Source organism: Solanum stenotomum, chromosome 3, assembly GCF_019186545.1.
Source record: "Solanum stenotomum isolate F172 chromosome 3, ASM1918654v1, whole genome shotgun sequence".
Taxonomy (NCBI): Eukaryota; Viridiplantae; Streptophyta; class Magnoliopsida; order Solanales; family Solanaceae; genus Solanum; species Solanum stenotomum.
In genome coordinates, this window is record NC_064284.1 from 18,819,574 (window position 1) to 18,843,063 (window position 23,490).

At 32.5% G+C, this 23,490-nt stretch overlaps 2 protein-coding genes across 2 annotated transcripts; both read left to right on the top strand.

The window, feature by feature from the left end:
• The first annotated feature begins 279 nt into the window (after positions 1-279).
• On the top strand, positions 280-2,115 carry LOC125858747 (probable serine/threonine-protein kinase At1g01540). The gene is made up of 6 exons (XM_049538559.1): positions 280-674; positions 872-973; positions 1,062-1,184; positions 1,250-1,429; positions 1,610-1,739; positions 1,843-2,115. The coding sequence occupies exons 1-6, from the start codon at positions 280-282 to the stop codon at positions 2,113-2,115; spliced, it is 1,203 nt and encodes a 400-aa protein (XP_049394516.1).
• A 16,112-nt stretch (positions 2,116-18,227) lies between these two features.
• On the top strand, positions 18,228-23,267 carry LOC125860262 (glutaminyl-peptide cyclotransferase-like). Its single transcript, XM_049540192.1, has 11 exons — positions 18,228-18,524; positions 18,884-18,940; positions 19,031-19,066; positions 19,582-19,646; positions 20,471-20,534; positions 20,954-21,071; positions 21,151-21,248; positions 21,736-21,806; positions 21,897-21,924; positions 22,451-22,505; positions 22,965-23,267. The coding sequence occupies exons 1-11, from the start codon at positions 18,339-18,341 to the stop codon at positions 23,093-23,095; spliced, it is 909 nt and encodes a 302-aa protein (XP_049396149.1). The 5' UTR covers positions 18,228-18,338; the 3' UTR covers positions 23,096-23,267.
• The last annotated feature ends 223 nt before the right edge of the window (positions 23,268-23,490 follow it).

Sequence of the window (23,490 nt, forward strand, 5' to 3'; positions counted from 1 at the left end):
TATGATATAAAATTTCAACATTAAGGATATTTTCCACCACTTTTTAGGGCGAAAACTAAAGAACACCAATAAATAGAGGCATTGTGCGAATGAACCAATTTTGTTTGAAGATATCCCGCCGCATAAGGATGCCACAATTTTGTTATCTTAAATATCACAGCATTTAAATTACAAAACGTTAATAAGAGTTTTAGTTGAAAACAAACTCTCTTTAACTCTTGTTCAACCAAAACGTCTTCTCTAAAAAGGTTTCGCATTCCACTTTTGCATTATGTAAGAATGTATCTCAACTTTACAGCCATCATACAGAGGCTCTCGAAGCCAATTCCATTCTTTGGGATCAAATTATGGATTGCAATTCTCACTTGCATTGTTCTTTTCGTCCTCATCTGCATCACTATTCTCTGTATCATCATAACCAGACAGCGCCGCCGCCGTAAAGCACGCAAGTCCTTGATGCCAATGGGCATGAGAAGTATCCCAGAAAAACAAGTGATATTTTCTACTAGTAGAACAACTAAGCCTAGTTATCAATTCAGATTGATAGAGATTCAAGCAGTAACAAATGACTTTGCTGATGACCACGTAGTTGCTTGCGGAGATTATGCCATTGTTTATCATGCTATCATGTTTGGCAATACTAGAGTTGCAATAAAGCGGTTGCTCAGTTGCAGGTAAATATGTAGACTATTACAATTAGTGCCTTGATAGAACTTAAGCTCATTCAATATGATTTATGTCAATTGTATTGTTAATTAACTTCGAATTTGCAATTAAGGTTCAAATTTTAGCCTGCTTAATACAGGCAGGATCAAATTTTTCGTTGCATCTTAATATTCGATTCTCGTTTCAAATACTGAATGAATGTCAGGACTAAAGCGAAGGAATTTAAAGGGGAGGTGGAAGTATTATTGGGACTCAGACACAAAAACTTGGTGAAATTGCTTGGTTATTGTTTTGCAGGAAACTACAGGTACTACAAATACTCTCTCTCTATATATATACTCAATAGCCATTCTTAATTCATTGAATGCCAAATTTGTTTGTAATTATTCGATCAGGATAATCGTGGAAGAGTACGTAAACAATGGCAATCTAGGGCAGTGGCTTCATGACTGCATCAGTGAAGTTAGCCCTTTAACATGGAGTATACGGATGAACATTGTGCTTGGAATTGCAAAAGGGTGTGTTTTGAATTAACAATTAAGTTCTTTCTCTTTTGAATCCACATTTTTTTAATTTTGTGCAGTTTGGCTTACCTTCATGAGGATACTGAATCAACTGCAATAATACATCAACACCTAAAGTCAAGTAGCATATTACTTGATAAGCAGTGGAATCCAAAGATTTCTGATTTTGGTATCACCAATTTCTTAGATTCTGATGAAAGGAGTAACCACCCAATAACACCCCCTCCTGGAATGTCAGGGTGAGTTAGTTTCTTGGTACACTCTGCAATTCTTTACTTATAAATCTGTGTTGTTCGAACTCTTCAAAAATGTTCTCATCTTACAATTTTAGAGGATCCAACACAGGTGCTATAGCATTTTAACGCAAGCCCGTCTTTTATCGATTGATTAATAACTTCCTTTTTTATGGCCTGTTTCAGCTATCTTGCACCAGAATATTTATCTACCGGAATTTTAGACGAGAAGAGTGATGTTTACAACTTTGGTATACTCATCATGGAGATCGTATCAGGAAAGCCTTCCATAGAGTACACTACCACAGAAAATGAGGTTAAAATTTTTCTACTCTTTTTTGGCATAATAGCTCATTCAATTCTATTCCCACAAAACAAGAAAAAAAGGTGACTAAAATGGAGATATATTCAATTTGCAGGAATATTTAATTGACTGGATGAAATCAATGGTGGCAAGCCAACAATATGATCAAATTGTGGATCCAAAGCTACCAGAAATGCCTAGTATGAAAGAACTGAAAATATTTCTGCTCATTGCTCTTAGATGTGTTGATCCAGATGTCAACAACAGGCCTAAAATGGGAGAAGTGATCCATATGCTGCAGCCGCGCGATTTACTACTCAGCGATGTAAACATGATTCCTCTGCTTCATCATAACTTCAAAAGCATTAATAAAAACGAATGCGCTTAATCTTTATACACTGACTGATGCATATGTTACCGCTCATAATGTATGTCGAATGAGTAACCTAAAAAATAAGACAGATAACTTGTTATTATAACATGTTAGATCATATTATCACATTAATAGTTTGGAAACAGAGAACCTTTAACAGGTAAGTTTGTCCAAGAAAATTTTGCTAAAGTAATTGAGTTGTGGTGCCAACATTCCTTTGTTTACTCATTTTAGTCACTACTGCTTAGAATGGTCAGAACAGAAAGATTTTGTTGGAATATTAATCGTCTTATTCGAGTAAATATCATGAAAGGTCACTAAACTATATAAGTTCATATTATAAAAAATACTTTTTTTTCTTTCATACAAATCACTTAACTATGTTCATATTAACTTAAATTACAAGAGGAATGTAGAGGGAAAAAAAAAGAGAGCAAGACCCAGGAGGCTCTGTATCAATGGAGTCTTATCATCCATACGAATTGATGGGTATATTCATATCATAATGAATAATAAAAACTATCATTCTTATTAAAATTTTCACTCATAAGAAAGAAAATCGATTTATAGATGGAATCAAATATGAAATATTTACGACAAAAGTATTCGGTTATGGGAAAAGGCACCTTTTTTTTTTCATTGCTTAAAAATCACTTATCCATTTCCTGAAATTTATTCTTGCAATATGTAAGAATATTATTTATTTATTTTGACGTTTTTTCCTAGCGCGCTCAATACTTGCTGTGTTGGTCAATGGTCTGATACAAGTTTTTTTTTGTTTTAGCCCGTGTTCTCTATACCCGTATTGGAGTCCGACTAAATTTTGACCGAGAAATCCCACAATTAGAGGTAAAATATTCTCTAACAAAGGTGACTTCGTTTAGAGAACTCGAACGTGATATCTCTGATTAAAGATGAAGGAATACTTACGGCTCCACCACAACCCTCATTGGTCTAATACAAGTTACTTTAAGGATATTGTTAAGATGTTTATGAAAAATAGAGACAAATGTAATAATATTGACCCATTTGGCCATTAAAGTTGATATTGCAAGGTGGCACAACAAATATGATAACCTAAAGCAGAACTTCAATGAGTTGACCTTAAAGGTTTTTGTTTAAAAACACAAAAAAAAGTTCATCAAAACAAAGATTTAATTTGTACAAAAACAAATTCTGAAATTCATATTTCAGTCCATTCTAGTTATAATCAATTAAGATTTAGTTTGAAATGGTTAGTCCCCATTAGCTTAACAGTACATTTAATTAAATTCAGCTGAGCCTTTAATTAAATTTGTTCAAATTCTAAGATTATCTTGGAGTCCTAAATCTATGATAATAAATAAGTGTTATTATGCTTACATACTCCCTTTTTTTTCTGCATGAACATCCCATCGAATCCAATATGGACTCATATTCTCAGTATCCTCAATATTTGGTTGGGTGAGTTTAATATTTCGAGTCAGCCTATTCAATTGTTCACAAGAAAAGGGAAGATAATACTTGAGGTCTCCGGTTCAAAATTCAGTGGAGATAAAAAACAGTAGATATTTCTCGTTATTTGTGCTAGTCTGCCTTGGTGGATAGAGTTACTTGATACCTATTGTTGGTGGAAAGTGGCAGGTATTCCATGGAAATAATCGAGGTGCGTAAAAGTTGATCTGGACACCACGTATTCCGTGAAAATAGTCGAGATACGCACACTACTAAAAAACAACGGACATAAAAGCAATGGAGGGCGTCGCTCCAAAAAACGACGCCATTAGCCACACTGTCCGTCGCTTTTTAATAAAAAAATATTTTTTTTAATTTTTTTTTTTGAAAAAAGCGACAGATGGCATCGCTTAGTCCGTCGCTTTTTTCGCGGATTTTTGCGCCAACTATATGTATAATTAATAATGAATTGTTTAATTAATTTTTTAAAGAAGCGACGGACAACATCTCAAAGTCCGTCGCTTTTTGGTCAAACATTAAAGAAAAGCGATGGACAACGTCTCTTAGTCCGTCGCTTTTTTGGTCAAAATATCGGTCAACTATTTTTAAAAAAGCGAAGGACAAAGAGACGTTGTCTGTCTCTTCTTTTAAAATATCTTGACTAGATCAGGATTTCCAGTTTTGTTCTCTCTCACTCTCTTCTTCTCTCTTCACTCTATTCTCTCCTTTCTCTCTTCAATCTGTTCGTCGCCGCTGTCTCCATACGCCGCTGCCCCAGGTTGCTGTTGCCTCTCTCCTCATTTTAGGTTAGTTCCTAATTTTAGTTTTTTTTTTCAATTCTTGTGATTATAGTTGATTTTTAGTTAGTATATTATTGTTTTAGTTTATTGGGCTGTGTTTAATCAACTATTAATTTGGTTTGATTATTGTTAGTTAGATATATAGAATTGAAGATTTTTTAATTTAGGGTTTTTTTAAAATTAGGCATATTTTGAATTGGGCATTGTTAGTTAGCGAATGAATTAGGATTTTTGTTAGGGTTTTCAAGATTTTGAATTAGGATTATTATTAGGGTTTTGAATTGAAGATTTTTGAATTTAAGATTTTTTTTAAAAAAAATTGATTGATTGTTAGTTAGTAAAGTGTTAATTTGAAGTTAGAAGTTAGTTTGAATATCATGAATATATGTGTTGAATGTTTGAATGTCATGAATGAATATATGAACTTGAACTTGAATATAACCAATTCATGGATTAGAAGTTTATATAGAATTAAGTTTAGAAATTAGATATGAATTAACTTGAATTTAGAACTTGAAGGTTATATATAACTAATTGAATTTGTGATTTTAAGACTAGTTTGAATTTGGAATTTAGGACTAGTTTGAATTATATTTGAGATTTTAGGACTACTAATAGTTTGAATTTGGGATTTTATAGTTTGATTTTTGAATTCTAGGAGTATACTTTGAATTTGTGATTTTAAGACTAGTATGAATTTGGAATTAATTAGGACTAGTTTGAATTATATTTGAGATTTTAGGACTACTAATAGTTTGAATTTGGGATTTTAGCACTAGCTAGTTTGATTTTTGAATTCTAGGAGTACTTTGAATTTGTGATTTTAAGACTAGTTTGAATTTGGAATTTAGGACTAGTTTGAATTATATTTGATATTTTAGGACTAATAGTTTGAATTTGGGACACTAGCTAGCTAGTTTGAATTTGGAATTTTAGGGATTTGAATTACAACTTAATTAGAACTTATAATTAATTATAACTTGAATTTACTATAAATTGAACTTAATTAGAAATATGAACTTGAAATGTTGTTGACTTTAATTTATTAGAACTTAATTTTTATTCTTATTAGAACTTGGATTTTATTTGAACTTATTAGAATTTTGTAGTACTTGAAAATCTTATTGACCTTAATTAATTTGAACTTAACATAAACTAATTAGAACTTTATTAAACTTAATTAATTTATAATAACTTGAAACTTAATTAGGAATTAATATAAACTTAATTTTGATCAACTTAACTAGAACTTGAACTTAATTAATTAGTATTGATTAATTAATTAAGCTTTAACTTTGTAGATCTTGAACTAATTGAACTTAATTAGAATTTGAATATATAACTAATTATTGGATTTGCACTTTATATATAACTAATAACTTTTATAATATGAACTTGAATTTAGAAATTGAACTTGAATATACTTTAGAAATTGAATTAATGTGGTAATTGAACTTAATTAGAATTATTAAGTAATTATTATAAATATATATTAACAATGAATTAATGTAGTAAAATTATTGACGAGAGGGAGTTGCTCGGATGGTAAGCACCCCTTACTTCCGACCCGAAGGTTGCGAGTTCGAGTCATCAAGGGAGCAAAAGGGGTGGGAGCTCCTAGGAAGGGAAAAAAATGTAGTAAAATTATTATTAAATTTAATTTATAATATAATTGAATATCTATATTTTTGTAGATGAATCATCGTTTGTGGATGTATAATATGCACTATGAAACTGGTGCTGGTTTGAAACCTGAGTTTATTGACGGTGTTAGAGATTTTATTGACCATACAATGACACTTGACATTTTCAAAAATAATGGATTGGTTAGGTGTCCTTGTAGTGCATGTAAGTGCTTAAAAAATTTTAAACCAGATACAGTTATGGTTCATTTGTACCGTAATGGATTTAAGCCTAGATATTTTGTATGAATTGATCATGGAGAAAGTGATGGATTGGATGATATGTTTTATAATTCTCTGCCTATGGATGAATATAATATGGTTGCACCACATGGTCAAATTAGGGTTGAACATGATAGGGTTCATGAAATGATCAATGATACTTTCGGGGTTCAAGGTGGGATGAAACCAGAACAGTATTTTGATGAAGCTCCTAATGAAGAAGCAAGACGTTTCTATGATCAATTAGAAGAGTCTAGTCGTCCACTATGTGAAGGGAGTCCGCATTCTGCCTTGTCAGCTGCGGTTAGATTAATGGATATTAAATCAGATTGGAATGTTCCTAATGCGGCTATGGACTCAATGATTGATCTTTTGGGAGAACTAGTTAATCCGGAGTTTAACATACCTAAGAACTTCTATCAGGCAAAGTGTTTGGTTTCCAAGTTAGGATTGATGTATGATAGAATTCATTGTTGTGTTAATGGCTGCATGTTGTTTTACAAGACTGATAGTGAATTAGAAAATTGTAAGTTTTGTGGAGATGCTTGTTATAAGAGGACTCCGGCTGAAAAGATGGTCCCAGTTAAGGCGATGTATTATCTACCTCTTATTCCTAGGTTAAAGAGGTTGTATACATCGATGAGGTCTGCCCCACATATGAGATGGCATCGTGAATATAGAAGGCCATGGGGTATCTTGTCTCATCCATCTGATGGTGAAGCATGTAAGCATTTTGATAATGTATATCCTATTTTTGCTAGTGAACCAAGAAATATTAGATTGGGGTTGTGTGCAGATGGCTTCACACCATTCTCTAATGCTGCTTCGCCTTATTCATGCTGGCCGGTATTTCTTACTCCGTATAATCTTCTTCCTAAAATGTGCATGACCAGTCCCTACATCTTTCTAAGTTGTGTTATTCCACGTCCCCGTAATCCAAAAAGTTTGATTGATGTTTATCTACAACCATTGATAGATAAGCTTAAACAATTGTGGTTTGAATGCGTTTTGACTTATGATATATCAACTAAGCAAAATTTCGTTATACATGCTTCTTTAATATAGACTATTAATGATTTTCCTGCATACAGGATGTTGTCTGGTTGGATGACAACTGGAAAGCTAGCATGTCCGTAATGCATGGAAAATAGTAAGGCATTCACTTTAAAGCATGACAGGAAAAATACATGGTTTGATTGTCATCTCCAGTTCTTGCCAATGGACCATGAGTTTAGAAAGATGAAAAATGCATTTAGAAAAAATAAGGTTGAAAGTGACCCCCCCCCCCCCACCTCCATTACTCACAGGGCATCAAATTTGGGAGAGAGTTTCTCAATTACTTAAAGTTACAGAAGTTTCACCTTCTAGACTTCCTGGATATGTTGTTGAACATAATTGGACCAAACAAAGCATATTTTGGGAGTTATTGTATTAGAAGGACAATCTGCTACAACATAATCTTAATGTGATGCATATTGAAAAAAAATATTTTGACAATTTGTTTAACACAGTGATGGATGTTAAGGGTAAGACAAAAGACAATTCAAAAGCTAGAATGGACATAAAGAAATATTGTAAGACAAAAGAGTTATGGCTGCAGGAATTACAGAATGGTAAAATTGTGAAGTCCAAAGCCAGTTTTTCATTGACATTGGATGAGAAACGTGAAATTATTGAGTGGGTTAAAAATTTGAGGATGCCGAAGGGTTATGCTTCGAATTTAAGAAAGCGGGCAGATATGAATGAAGGAAAATTGATAGGTATGAAAAGTTATGATTGTCATGTGTTCATGGAAATTTTAATTTCTATCGCTTTTAGCCATCTACCCGGAAGGATATGGAAATCAGTCACAGAGATAAGTCTTTCTTTTAAAGATTTGTGTTCTAGAAAGTTGTTGGAGAGTAGTTTAGACATGATGGAGGAAAATATTCTTGTTACTACTACTAAGTTGGAGAAGATATTTCCATGTGGTTTCTTTGATGTGATGAAGCATCTTCCAATTCACCTTGTACAAGATGCCCGCCTCGAAGGTCCGATTCAAACAAGATAGATGTATCCATTTGAAATATTCACTAAGTTATATATATATTCACCAAGTCTTTTATTAACATATATATACATGTAGAAAAATTGGCAGTTCCAAGCAAACGATTAATCAAAGGGGAAGGATCGAAGGATCAGTTGCTCAAGGTCATATTGGGAGAGAAACTAGTGATTTTTATTCTTATTACTTTGGTGATGATATGTCATGTAGGAGAAACAGGCCCAATTGCAATATAATGATGAAGGCGATATTGATCATTTATTTTCACCGATATCAATTTTTAATCAAAATGGTCGAGGATCTAAAAAGCGTGAAAAGCGAGGCTTCACTAATATGGAAATGCAATCAGCTGTGACACATATTTTGCTTAATTGTCCAGAGATTCAACCATATGTCAAGTAACTGTTAAAAATATGTTATCAAATTACATACTAATAATTGTTCATTAACTAACGAAATACTTGAATGTAAAATGATCAACTTGTTCGTAAATACATGGGGTAATGAAGCCACCTAAACAAAAAATTTCAAATGGCTGAGGAACTATGTAAGTGTTCAATCACTAAGTATTTAATAATATATTCATGTTATACTAAATTATATTACTTAAAATAAAAATCACGTAGGTTTACGATGAATACTCAAGTGTCCAACATTTGCAATTAGTGAAAGAAGTAGCACTTGGACCTGAATCTCAAGTACTGACAATGAATAAGTATTGTGTCAATGGTTTTAAGTTTCAAACTGAAGAAGTTTCTAGGAACAAGAAAACAAATAATAGGAATGTCTACATACAAGGTGATGTTGATGGTACTAGCCAAACTATTGAATATTATGGTGTCATTCATGAAATTATTGAAGTGCGGTATTCAGGTTGGCCTAAGAAAAGAATTATATTGTTGCGTTGTGAGTGATTTGACCCATCACATAGAGGCACAAAGGTGGACCATCAACATAATATAATTGAAATTAAGCACACCAAAAAATACAGAAGTTATAATTCTTTTATCATTGCACAAAATGCTAAACAAGTGTATTTCGCTCCATATCCATTGCGTAGAGATAAAGATAATTGGTAAGTTGTTATAAAAAATAAGCTTTTGGGAAGAATTGAAATTGACAACGTCTTAGATGTGGCGTATCAAAATGATGTTGCAATTGTTCAACAACAAGTTGATATTGAATTGGAAACCATACTACAACATCCTCAACACATATTAGAAGAAGTATCTTATGATGAGATACTGAATGTTGAGGAAGAAATATATGAGAATGAGGAAAATGAATCATTTGATGACGAAGAATGGGACGATAATGAAAATGAAACAATTGAGGAGGAAGAATAGGAGAATGATGGAATTGAAACAAGCGAGGAGGAATAGTGTAGAATGAAAGCTAGCTAGTATATATATGTAAGTTAGTGTATTTTGCTATTTTTATTTAAATTATGATTTTTATATATATTATACATGTAAATTTGTATACATATGTCATCAGTTGGTGACGGTGATAGACATCGTGAGCATCTTGGAGTTAGCCAGACTAAATAGGCTAAAAAGAAGAAGTCTAGGAGACCCATAGATCCTAATGATAATTGTAGGATCTATTTCTTCTGTGCCAGAGCACATCAATCATGATACTCATTTATTTGTTGTTTCGTTTGGTATGGCGGATCCTCGGCAATATTATCCTAATTACCGTCGACCAGTCGGTGCTTCCTCTACTTCACAGGCATTGCCTGCACGACGCTACAAGGACCTACCTTTACAGGCTATTCATCGAGCACGACCCTTATCGGCAGGTACTCTATCTCCCACAGGTACATCTCCTCAGTTATCTGCCATGAGGATTGAAGATTCTAGTAACGAGCAGTTAGATGTTATAGCCGGTACGCCTCCATTGACTCAGCATTTTGTGCATCCTGATGTATCACCCTCATCTACAACTAGACCTAGTGCTACACCAGATGATGAGATGCCTGCTCTAGCTCCTGGCCAGAAGGATAGATTTGGTAAAGTCATGATTGAGCCGGATGGATCATCGTAAGTTTGTTTTGTTATCTATTTGTTAGTTTATTTTATTTATTTCTTATACTTTAATATATTATTCATGAACTAACATATTTATTATGTGTTTTACAAGTGGCATCCTACAAGGATGCTTCCCGGGCTTTAAAAGACTGTGTTAGAAGACTTTATACACAAGCTTATCACTCTTGGAATGAGATTTCAAACAGAATACGCCAGGCGATGTTTAATGAATTTAAGGTATATATTTTTTAGTTAAGTTTAGTAAACTTTACTTTTTTATACTATCGATCTAATTAACGTTATTCAATTTTTTTCAGACTATGTGTACTTGGGAGCCGAGAAACAATTTGGTCATTACGACCACATTTGAAAGGAGGGCATCTGCCAGACTGTCTAGCTGGCTAAAGAAAATTTGGGATAGTGGTGAATGTCCGAATTAGATGTTGCCTCATGTTTTTTATGAATTGGGTCTGTATTGGAACACAAACAAGCTTAAGGTAATATCAGAACAAACCAAAAAGGATAGAGGCAGTCTTAAGGGTGGCTCGTTGCACACCAGAGGTGCAAAGACCGTTGGAACAATTATAAGAGAAATGGTAAGTTCTAATTCAAACTTGTAAATAAATAATAAGTTGATTCATATATATAGTTATAAATTTCAGTTTTTATTTATAGGAAAAAGAATTGGAACGCACTCCCAATGAACCGGAGGTTTTCAAGAAGACTCACGTCAGGAAGAAAGAAAATGAGTCGGATCCGGATGTGTGGGTGGAGGAAATGGCCGAACAAACTTTTGTAAGTTATTTAATATGAATAATATATATTAATAGTGAATATATTTATGATATGTATATATATTGATGTCAATTTTAATATTTAATATGCAGAATGAGTTTTATCACTATGTCGCTGAGAATCTAGATGGTTCGGTCGAAATGACACCTGAACTGTCCACCCAGATTTGAAAAGAAAAAGTGGTATGAGGGACACACAAGGGTAGATGCTATGTCCTAGGCTCTCGAAACGATGTAAGACAACTCCAGTCAGGCTTAGAAGGTATTGGATCATCACGTCAAACCGAGGCACTTGACGGTGTTTAGATTGCTGTTATGTCGGCTCAAATAACACAACTTAACAACGACATTGGCAGAGCGGAGCAGAGAAGAGTAGCTGAACAACGAAGCATGAGCGAGACCGTTCAACAAATCAAAGAACAAGTGATGAACCTCGCTCGTCGACCTACTACTTCGGCTCCTGAGGACACAGACGACGACAATGATGATGAGAATGATTATGTAGATCCCACTCCCTAGTTTAAATCTCTGGACATTTATGAAATTTTGAAACAAATTTTGAAAGACTTTATAAGTTTTTAAATTGTGATTTAGATACTTTTGAATGCTATTTTAAGTTTGTTGTTTTATGGTTTGTGTAAATTATTTATAATTGTGTGTGATTGATTGGGCTGAATAGTGTAGAATTGAATTGAATTGAATTTGCAGGTGGGCAGCAGAAACTGGATTGCTGTCAAAAAAATTGCAGAAAAAGCGACGGATAGCGTGGTTTTGTCCGTCGCTTTTTTGGATTTTTCAAAAAAATAATTTCCAGAAAAGCGACGGATAACGTCTTTTTGTCCGTCGCTTTTCTGGGATTTTTAAAAATAAAATTTCCACAAAAGCGACGGACGGCGTCTCCTTTTGGAAATAAAAAAAATTAAAATTAAAATAGAGCGACGGAGTCCGTTGCTTTTTTAAAAAAAAATTCAAAAAAAAAAGTCAAAAAGTGTCGAGCTAAAAAGGACGGAAGTGACCGTCGCTTTTGGTCGTCGTTTTATGGCAGTTACGTATTTCGTGAAAATAGTCGAGGTGCTCAAAAATTAATCTGGACACCACAATCATTAAAGAAAATAAAAGAGAAGCTAATATTGGCTATGAGCATGGAATGCACCCATTGAAGCATAAATGGATTAAAGACTCCAAAATAGTCCATCCCTGAGTTCTTCTCTGAGATTAACTTATATCCCTGACAATGGATAAAAATATGAAATTATTAGAGTTTATTTAGGATTCTTCTTTGGTTGCCAAAGATAAAAAGATTTTTTCACTGCTTTTTTGTCTTCATTATTTTCACCTCGTTCTCCATCAACACCATTAAAGCAATTTGAGACAATCATCAATGATAACTTCTTACTCTCTTTTTTTCTTTTGAAAATCCAGACTAGTTAATCTCATAAAAAAATTATTCATAACTTATTAAGTCTTCTTTCTAACATGAAAAAGTTTTTGGATAGGTGTTTTCGTTGTTTCAGACTATCTTTACTCTTCTTAGTTCATTCAATCGACAACACAAAAACAAACTTTGATCCAGGGGCGAAGCTACAGTGTCTTGAGGGTGTCCAATTCGCCGGAAAATTATACCGTACACCTAAGCAAAATGATGTTCAAAATGGTTAAATTTAATACTTTGGACACCCTTGGCACAATAAGTCACAGCGGCCTTGTGGTTTGAGGCTCTCTTATGAAGCCCACACATGCATGTTCGAATCCTTGCAGTTACAATATAATCATTTTTGAATGAGCTCATATTTTATTATTCCTTTCAACTTTCTAAATAATAGTTAGTAAATTTGTTAAAAAACTATAACTTAAAAATCTAATAAAACTAATTGAATTTCCAATGAATTTAACTCGTAATAGTTAGTATTTTTGTGCACCTTTCCAGTGAATTTAACTTGAAAGCGATAATAGGGCGTCATGCGGAAGTTTATAATTGCAAATCATGACATTGATAAATCAGATGACAAAAACTTATACTAAAAACATATTATTATTATATTGTTTAGCCAATCGGCCTACATATGAAAAAACTAATTAAAAAAAAATATTAAAATTGTTGAGGAAAAATCTCCCCAAAGACAAAACTCTTTATTGACTACATTGTGAATGCTCTTGTTTTATGCTATGAGAGCATGAATCTTCAATTTATAAATCTCCAAACTTTTGCTCTAAGGAAAGAATAAACCAAACATGAAAGAAAATTATATTTTCATTTCAGGAAAAGTTGAAGAATTTATGATAATACTTGATTTTCCTTTAAGAGAAAAATAAGTTTTAAATAAAGTAAGAAAATCAGGGAAAAATCCTAATAAATCTCTGCTTTTGGCTGAATTTTTTTGACAAAATTTGATTCACCTTCTTCATATGCATGATAATTTTGTTCTTCACATAGTCTTCATCACTGCTGCTTGTCATGGTTAAAAATAAAATTTAAAAATATATGGGTTAAAAATGGTTTTAAAATATTTTGTTTTTATTTTTAAAATTGCAGCAACAGGAATGTTGAAAATATGGTTATAAACTTCTTATCCACATGTAGCTAGACAAAAATCTTCATTATCATCAAATTGATTTGAAACCATCTTGAGTCTGCCTTCTACCTCATTGAACCATAGGACCATCGTACTATTGGGTTCAAAAGTGATTAGAGCGTCATGCGGAAGCTTACCATTGCAAATTAAGACATTGATAAATTAGATGACAAAAACTTATACTAAAAACATAATATTATTATATGAAAACTAATATAAAAGAAAAATATATTAAAATTGATGAGAAAATAAATCTCCCCACAAACAAAACTTTTTACACTCTGTTTGGATCATTGTTACCCCTACAATGTTTGTTTTGATTGTTACTTAAAATATATTGTATTGTATTGTTAAATTTCGTTGTTACGTAACAATGAAAACCTCTATTTTATGGAACAACCGATTTGGTGTGTTTCCATTGTTACTTAATTTTTTTTCCAATTATATCTTTACATAATATTTCAAAATACTATTTTACCATTTACCTTATATTATTTAATTCTAGTCAAACCTCCTACCCTATAATAATTAAGGATATTTTAGTAAATTTATAAATTACAATACAGTACGATACAATCAAACCAAACAATTAAATGTTATTAAACAACAACAAACAATATAGTCTAGCCAAACATTGTATCTACTGTACAATAAAGTATAATACAATATAATACATTATGAAACAATGGGTAACAATGATTCAAACATAGTGTTAATGACTACATTATGGATTCTAATTTTTTTTTCATACTCATTCATTTTATTCGTATAAAATAAGAAAACAGGGTGGCCAAAATAGGGGTTATAATCAATTTGTAGGAATATTTAATTGATTGGACGAAGTCAATGGTGGGAAGTCAACAATATGATCAAATAGTGGATCCAAAGCTACCAGAAATGCCTTGTATGAAAGAAGTGAAAAGAATTCTGCTCATAGCTTTTAGATGTATTGATCCAGATGTTAACAATAGGCCTAAAATGGGATAAGTAATCCACATGCTCTAGCCGCGCGATTAGCTAATCACCGATGTACTGTCATTCCGCCCATAATAAGTAACCTGAAAAATAAGATAGATAACTTATTATAACATGTTAAATCACACTAATAGTTTAAGAATTTCTTAACACTGTCCGTGTTTATACTCGAGCTATATTCGTTTCGAAACAAGAGTATAATTTATATGAATTTTACTAATGCAGGGATATTGTTAGTCACATTGTTCACTTGCCAATGATGAAACTTGATATTATGTTATCAAATCAGTGATTAGGTGCAGAGCTAGTCACGATTATGTTGAACTCAATAACTTTAGTCTAAACTCTATATTGTCTTAAGAAATTCCTTAAATACGTACAAATTGTTACTTTTAGAATACAATAATGTAAAAAAACGACTTGAATGTCAAACTCATAAAATTTAAATTTTGATCCGCCTCTATCAGTGATAAACGCTCAAGAATGTGTAAGCTATACAAATCATTAGTTTTTTGTTCCATATGGCAAATTCAGTCAATTGTACCCTTGTTATCATATTAATAGTGGTTGCTACTTGTTGCAGATTTGATCTCGAATTTATACTGTATAATCAACTCTTCCTCTTGAAATATTTTATAGGTTATTTTGCTTTTTTGTTTTCCTCCTTGAATATCTTATGGCATTAATAATGTTTAAAATCTTAGGATTTAACCTAGACTTGCTAACACCGAAAGATTAGAGCTATTAGAAAAGCAAAGTCTACTTGAATGTAAAAATAATTTCTTTATTCTTTTTTATTGTCAGAGGAATCTTAAGATCAAATTTTGATTGCAGTTATTTGCATAATCCTAAATAAAAGACACACCAATATTAGGGAATATATCATATATGAGGAAGAAGAAAGGAATTCGGTGGGATGTTAATAATCAAGAATTTGAGTTTAATTATATGGGTGCATGGGTCGGATCTCAATACATATGAGTGGTAATTCAATTCATATTAATTAAAACTTGGACTAATCATACATTACCACATGACTTTTTATAAAGATCATTTAGTCAATTAGTCCACCATTAATTTGTAGGTACATTTTTAAGTCAAAAAATAAGATTAAAGATATTTTTTTTCCAATATATGAAATGTGAATATTCTTTAGCCAAATTCAAGTTAATTTTCTGGTTTCTCAACTATTGATAATAAGTATTCTATAAATTTCACTTTTGTTTCTTTTAGGCAAATTGGTAGAATGTATTAGGAAAATATTGCATGCATTAGCCTTGTGTATTACTAGTACCTTGTTGTACTCTTTTCCAATCTATGTATCACTAATGTTTGATAGTTATACGCTCTACTGTGTATTAAAGTGTGTATTGCTAATACCAGGGGCGGCTTAACGTGATTGGGGGCCTAAAGCGAAATTTCAATTCAGGGCCTAAAATATAAACAAACTCCATATACATATTTAATTCAAAATTTATTTTGCTTACACTATTTAGATGAAAATGATTAGTATTTTAATATTGTTTTTTCAGTTATTAGTTTTAGGTAAGATTTTATCAACTCAACATTGAAAAACATCCTTTCGACAATTATTATATGAATTGTTAACATAATTATATAAGTAATATTAATTAAAAATAAGAATTGTTGACAAATATTAATTAAAGATAAGAGTTAGAACCATAAAATTTGACACAATAAGATGATGACTTGGTATACCCTATTTTAGTATGCTTGTAGTAATGCTTGAAACTAAAATTTAAAAAGAAATAAAAAAGAATTTGTAATTTACTTTGTTCAACACTTTTCACTATTGATTCTTATTTTTAACAAAGTATAAAAGATGTTAAAGTGGGTAAAATAATATATTTTTAAAAAAATTATACTTTTATTATAAATAATCAATATTTTCTATAGAATTTTTAACACATAATTTATTCTTGATAAAAATTTGGGGCTCCCGAAATTTGGAGGCCTAAGGCAAAAGCCTTGTTTCCCAAAGCATAGAGCCGGCCTTGGCTCATACCATAGATTTCTAGGTATTAGCAATGCAGTGATTTTAATGCATGCATTAGCATGATTAAAGACTCAATTGCCCCTCAAAACCTTTTTTTTTTAACATCTTTTCTATCATAAGTGGAGGGTATCTTTGTAAATTAATTTTTTTTATGCAATGCACGCTATTTTTAATGCATCAAACCAAACAATGCATAAAAATAATCTATGTATAACTAATACATGCATTGTTAATGCAAGTATTACTAATACACTTTATTTAACATTATTCTTATATACTCTACCAAACGACCTAAATTCTTCTAGTTGGCATGTCATGTTATATCGTCATGTCATAAAAAACTTAAATTTTAAAATAATAAGCTTAACTAATCAAACACATTTAACCAAATTCATGTTTTATACCCAATTAAACATGACATGCATGGTTAAAAAGTGATAAATGAATCGAATCATACTTCCTATTAAATCCCTATATGTTTACAAAAGATTATATTTACTGAACTAAATCATACTTTCTATGAAAAAAGACTAAAAATATTCCTAATATATTAAAAATGGCTTATAATTAACACATTTTTTTTTTTTATCTAAACCATCCTAGAAAAATTCTCTTTGACTCAAATATACCCCTAAAAAACTAACAAAGCAGTGTGAGTAAATTTCGAGTCTTTAACAAAGATGTGATGGAACCTATCAAATATATGCACATGAACTCTCTTCCCAAATATGTGGTTCATGATGTGATTTTCACTCATTCTCTTTAGTCTCGGGTAGGGATATGAATTAGGTCGAAGGTTTATTGAAAATAATTATTTTTATATTCAAGTCAGAAATAAAATTTGTATATATATTATTTTTTTCAGATCTCATTTATAGAATTATACTCCTTATTTGTTTTTATTTTGTAAAATAGTAATGTCGCATTTTCTAAATTGTCCATTTGTATTAAATTTAGAATTGTCTCATTTATTAAATTTTGAAAATGATTTGACTCATCAAGTTCCGTAGTTGAAATTCATAAGAGACGAAATATAATTTAATTTTAAAATATAATTTATTAAAGAATATCTGACTCATTTATTAAATTTTGAAAACGATTTGAATCATCGAATGAAGTTCCGTAGTTGAAATTCATAAAAGATCAAATATAATTTAATAATAATTTAATTTTAAATTGCTCATTTTATACTTAGTGAGATAATTTATTGCCACATAAATATTTAACTTATTTTAGTTCATAAATTTCAAAAATAAATATTCTATTAAGTCAAATAACATTACATTAATTAAGACAGAAGAAATAACCGAAAAAACAAAATAGTCATTACAAAAACAAATTATTGGTCAATTGTTCGATTGGGAGAGCGACAGTAGAGAAATATATATATATATATTTTTTTTTTTTCATACAGCCGAGGAATAGAATATCTGTAGTCACGGCAAGAGCATTTCTAATTTTTAACGGAAGCAATAAGATTTTCACCTCCATATTAAATTCAAAAACTCGATGCACATTGAATTTGAGCAAATATCCTGGAGCAGAAGGGCCAAGCCGGTTGCCCGTCTTACCCTTTATTAATCAAATCCGACGGTGGAGATAACTCGACATTGTTAACAGTCAACTGATTTATAATTATTTTCACCAAATCCTCTTAATAATCATCAATGGCGTCTTCAGCTTCAACTACTAACCATCACGCGAAAATGTCTCTGCTAAATCGAAGGTTTGCAGTTGTAGGCTTGATTGTTCTACTGAGCTTTGCCGTATTCAGTGAAGCTGAAGCATCGTATGGAGCTTACAAAGTCAAAGTCATCAATGAATTCCCTCACGACCCCGAAGCTTACACCCAGGTTCATTAGTTTTTCGCGATTTCCTCTATTTTTCAACATAAGCATTATGAATTTCGAGTTTTCTGGATTATACAGTTGGCGGAAATAAGAAATTTAGTCGCTGATCACGATAGGTCTGCTAGTGTTGTTCGTCCCCAAATTTTCGGTAAAATGTACTTTCTGGTGATGGTAGCTTTTTACTTGGATTTTTTTAAAAAAGTTGAATCTGAAGCAATTTGATGATATTTTTGAGTTCTACGAAACTTTTTATGATTCAACATTATATTCTGTCTACTTGCAATTATAGTTTTTGCTTACTTTCAATAAAATTTACTTAATTATTTGTCTTTGGTTCCTGACGCGATGTGTTTATCCTTCAGGGGCTTCTCTATGCAGAAAATGACACACTCTTTGAATCAACTGGACTTTACGGACGTGTGAGTTGACTTATATATATATACTTGATTTGACTTCATGATTATTGTTTAGGCTTGCCATGGGTAATTCTCTCTTTCTGAAAAATGCAGTCATCTGTTCGGAAAGTTGCGTTGCAGAATGGTAAGGTATGTCTACAACTTGCTTACTAAAAGTAAAACTACAATACAATTTTGAAGTTTTGTGAGGATTTAAAATAAGTATGCATGTTTGGTTTTTCTCTGTTGGGTTTTCAGTCATGGCTGGAGACAGTGGCGGAGCTAGAAATTTTAATAAGGGGGTTCAAAATCTGAGAAGTAAACACACGAATTAGTGGAAAGGGGTTCGACATCTATTATACATACCTAAAAAATAATTTTAACCATGTATAAATAGTAATATTTTTCGCCGAGGAGGTTCGGATGAACCCCTCATTATATGCTGCCTCCGCCCCTGGCTGGAGAATAAGAAGATTTTGTCACTACATTTCTGCTTAGGCTCACAGGACAGCTTCTGCCAATTGAAAATGCTAACATATCTATCTATAAGCTGCATTATCCATTTTTATGAAGTTTATCGTGTGAGAAAGAACAGGTATCTATTGTTGAAACATAAAGTGTGTCATCTTGGACCTAAAAGGAATCTTCTATTGCTGGCTCCACAGGTTGAGACTGTTCATGAAATGCAGGCTTCTGACTTTGGAGAGGGTTTAGCTCTTCTTGGTGAGAGGTAAGGGATACATACATCATTTCCTAATTCTGGAAACAATGTGGAAAATGCTTTGTGATAACTGCTAAGTAAGCAATCTTGCATTTATCAGATAGGATAACATGTAGTACTTATATGCTGTTCTATCATCTCCTTGTAATGGTTGCAATTGAATTCTGTCCTGAATATTGCAGTATTTTCTTAACGGTTATGAGCACATCAAATTTTGGTAGGAATATCTGTAAGCCTAGTGTTGCTTATATATCAATAGCATTTAGCTGTTGTATTAATTTTGGGCCAATTGTCATTATGAAACTGCTGATAAGTAACATTGTTTCAAATAATAATTAACCGACTCGAATTTGGTGAAACTTTGTTTATAATTTGAAGTTTTGACTGTGCTCTAAGTAGCAGTCTTTCTTTTACTAAATTGACAACTTCGGCACTCCCTATGTCCGATTTGGTTCTCCAACTTTGACTAGGTACATAGAAGAAGTAAGAGTTGAAATTTCATTCTCTGTCTTTAGAAATGGGTTTAAAATTATACATGTATGGAAAAATGGCTTCCCTTTAATGAAAACATGCTTGAGATAACCAAAAATAGAAACTAGAACAATTAATTTGAAAGAGAGAGAAAGCCGATCTTAGGATTACTTAGATATTCATGAATAATGATATATTTTCTGGTGTACATTAGACCAGACCAAGTTTTCTCTTCTTTAGCTTTTTTCCTTTTTGATCGTTGTGTCTTTTTGTTTCCTTTCCTTTATCTTTTAGTGATTGTTTACTATTTTTGAATTTAAATTGATCACTAGTTCTTATGCAACAACTGCCGATTTTTGCAGCTTGTTCCAACTAACTTGGTTGAAGGATACTGGTTTCATATATGATCGGTACAACTTTAGCAAAGTATGCTTGCCTCCATTACTTTGTGTGCTTTCATTTGAATCATCTTCTTTTCCTGATTTTAATTTGGATGTTGCTTGTTGTAATATGAAAGCTCCTGATGTATTTTATGAGAAAAGTAATGTCTGTAGGATTATTGCCTCAATTAACTTCACAGCCTTCCATGTTAGTTAACTGTTTATATTGTGCTGTTTCATCCTTGATATGTGGTGTTAGGTCCTCTATTTGATTTGACGTTCAAGTTAAAATTATCATCTCGAATACGAAATTCTCCTTTCCTATAACTTCACATGAAACTATGAAAATTTGATAGACTAAATCCTTCTCTTAAGAACCTGGCGGAAGCCCTTTATTGGAGCAACCAAATTCATTTTTTATTGCTACCCCTAGCTCACTATTTTTAGAATTGAAATTATATGCAGTTCAAAAAGTTTACTCATCACATGAAAGATGGTTGGGGATTGGCAACTGATGGGAAAGTACTCTTTGGAAGTGATGGAACATCAACATTATATAAGATTGACCCTAAGACGATGAAAGGTTTTCCCATCTACGGTCTACATGATATTTAGTTTCTTCTTTGCTTCCTTAAAATGGAGATACTCATTTCTTAATGCAGTCATCAGAAAACAAGTTGTCAAGTTTCAAGGGCATGAAGTGCGCTACCTCAATGAGCTGGAGTATGTGAAAGATGAAGTATGGTCAAATGTCTATGGGGTATAAATCTCTCTTTTTACCGAGTTCCATTTGGGCTTTGGATTTGTTTTTCCCATTTATTTACACTGTCCACATATTTAGAAAGCCATTGAGCAACTTTAACAATAGTTTTTTGGTTATGGTATTCAGTGAAATAGTCCAGAAAACAACCTTGCTCGAGAAGCTAGTTGTATTATGTCATATAAGTTTGTATAACTTATTGGGTTTCCGATAAAGATATATATTGTGCATGGCATCACTGTACGAACCAATATTCTATTTGTGCCACTCAGTTAAGTCCTCTCCTTTTCTTATTCAGCTAGAAATTAGAGCAACCTGTCTCGGCAAGCCTCTTTATAAGCGTACTCCCATTTGATATGGTTATGAGTATGACACTAAATGGTGGCAGATAACCTTCTTTTTCCACATCTGAGTGTCATATTTCTCAACTCCAAGTTTGACACTGAGTTAGAGACCGAAATAATGTTGGTATTGCCTTTCTCTGCAGACTGATTGCATTGCTAGAATTTCACCAAAAGATGGCACTGTGATTGGGTGGATTCTCCTTCAATCTCTAAGGTATTAGCTTTTGTTCTTTGTCATAATGTATTGCAGTTCACAAGTTTTGGTCAAGATTTGTTAACAGATAGCTTCTTTAACTTTTTTCAGAGAAGATTTAAAATCAAGAGGCTATAAGGTAACTTTCTCACCGTTTTACATAAGATACATTACTGAAAGCTGTTTTCTGTTTATTTCGGTATCTGTTTCTGTTCCTGTCTTTCTCTGTCTAGCTTTTTTTTTCCTTTTTGGTTTTTATTATGTTTTGTTGGTAGCCTTGGATGGTGTAACACAGGTTAATGATATGGATGGGTAATTAGCTATACGGTGTACCTTGTTCAGAGTGAGTGAGGAGGGAAGATGAAAGAAAAGTTAATAGCCTCTACACTAGATGGACAGAAGGCTATACTGATGGGAAGTGAGAAATGCTTCCACATATGAAATAAGTTACACCAAGATTTTAAGGATCATACTATAAACATATTGATTACCTTCATTTCCCCTCCTTTAACTGAATAAACAGGAACCAGTAAAGTCCTTAACTTCCATCATCGAGAGAACTTTATCCCTTGCACTTTCGTATTCCCTTGCCCCCCCCCCCCCCCCCCCCCCAGGTTCTTTGATGCAAATATAGAGCGAAAGCTAAATATTGCTCTTCACTGCAGTACTTTGAGGTCCTGAATGGAATCGCATGGGACAGAGACGGTGACCGTACTTTTGGTAAGAACTGATCATTATAGTATTGTGTGATCTTCATCAGCTTTTTGGATAGATAGGCACTTAAGCTTAACCTCTTAGCATTTCTTCTATAATACGTACCCAATTTTCAATTTTCACCGAATGAGTATCAATCAAATATTTCTAATCTTGAAGGCTCTATCTTCCCCATATGTTCTCATGTCATATTGTTGCTCAACCTTGTTACACGGTCTTCACCTTTGGCTTAATTGTCTTCCCTCTCCCTCTATCATTAACCTGCAATCCAAGCATCGGAAGCTCTCATTCAACTTAACTAGTAGCCTCGATTTATAAGGCACAAAACAATTTGTACCTTTGGTACCAATATAAGATGTCTGATAAAGGAATTTCAGCCATGATGCTGTGTTTTAACAGTGTAATTTAGTGATCCTTAGAATTTGGATGGCTCTGTGAATGATACCATTCTGTTCTTCATTGCAGTGACAGGGAAACTATGGCCAAAGATATTCGAGATCAAGTTGCGCCCCCTCCCACCAAGTGATCCATTAATTGGAGAAATCAATAACTTGTGCATCCCAAAACCATTCTATCTTGGAAATTTAGAGAGCTGATGATGTTTATCATTTCTCATGTAAACTTTTGGAGCTGTTTTTAGCAGCAACATCCATATCTTGATCACCTCTTCCTATATTTTACTTCTATTGCTATGTATAACATCAGCTACTTATGCATATTGCAACATAATTAAAAAGTGGAATAAGGCAGTAAAAGTCGTAATTAGTTGTTTCTGTTGTGTTTTAACACCCACTCTGAGTCCACATCCCGCTTCCCCAACAAATACCAATGGCTTCTTTTGAGGCCTTTCAAAGATTACTTGCTAATGTATCCTTAGGGACATATTATCCAAGTCTAAGAGTGAAGCATTGGCAGGAACATCCATAAATTGAGTTTACTAGAAAACTGGAAACCATGGGCTGGAGCAAATGTTGTTTAATAAATAATCAAA

Coding starts and splice junctions, on each gene's coding strand:
- LOC125858747 (XM_049538559.1), top strand. CDS start 280: ATGTATCTCAACTTTACAGCCATCATACAGAGGCTCTCGAAGCCAATT. Junction 675..871: donor AAGCGGTTGCTCAGTTGCAG/GTAAATATGTAG, acceptor AATGAATGTCAG/GACTAAAGCGAAGGAATTTA. Junction 974..1,061: donor TGTTTTGCAGGAAACTACAG/GTACTACAAATA, acceptor TTATTCGATCAG/GATAATCGTGGAAGAGTACG.
- LOC125860262 (XM_049540192.1), top strand. CDS start 18,339: ATGGCGTCTTCAGCTTCAACTACTAACCATCACGCGAAAATGTCTCTG. Junction 20,535..20,953: donor ATCGGTACAACTTTAGCAAA/GTATGCTTGCCT, acceptor AATTATATGCAG/TTCAAAAAGTTTACTCATCA. Junction 21,072..21,150: donor TGACCCTAAGACGATGAAAG/GTTTTCCCATCT, acceptor TTCTTAATGCAG/TCATCAGAAAACAAGTTGTC.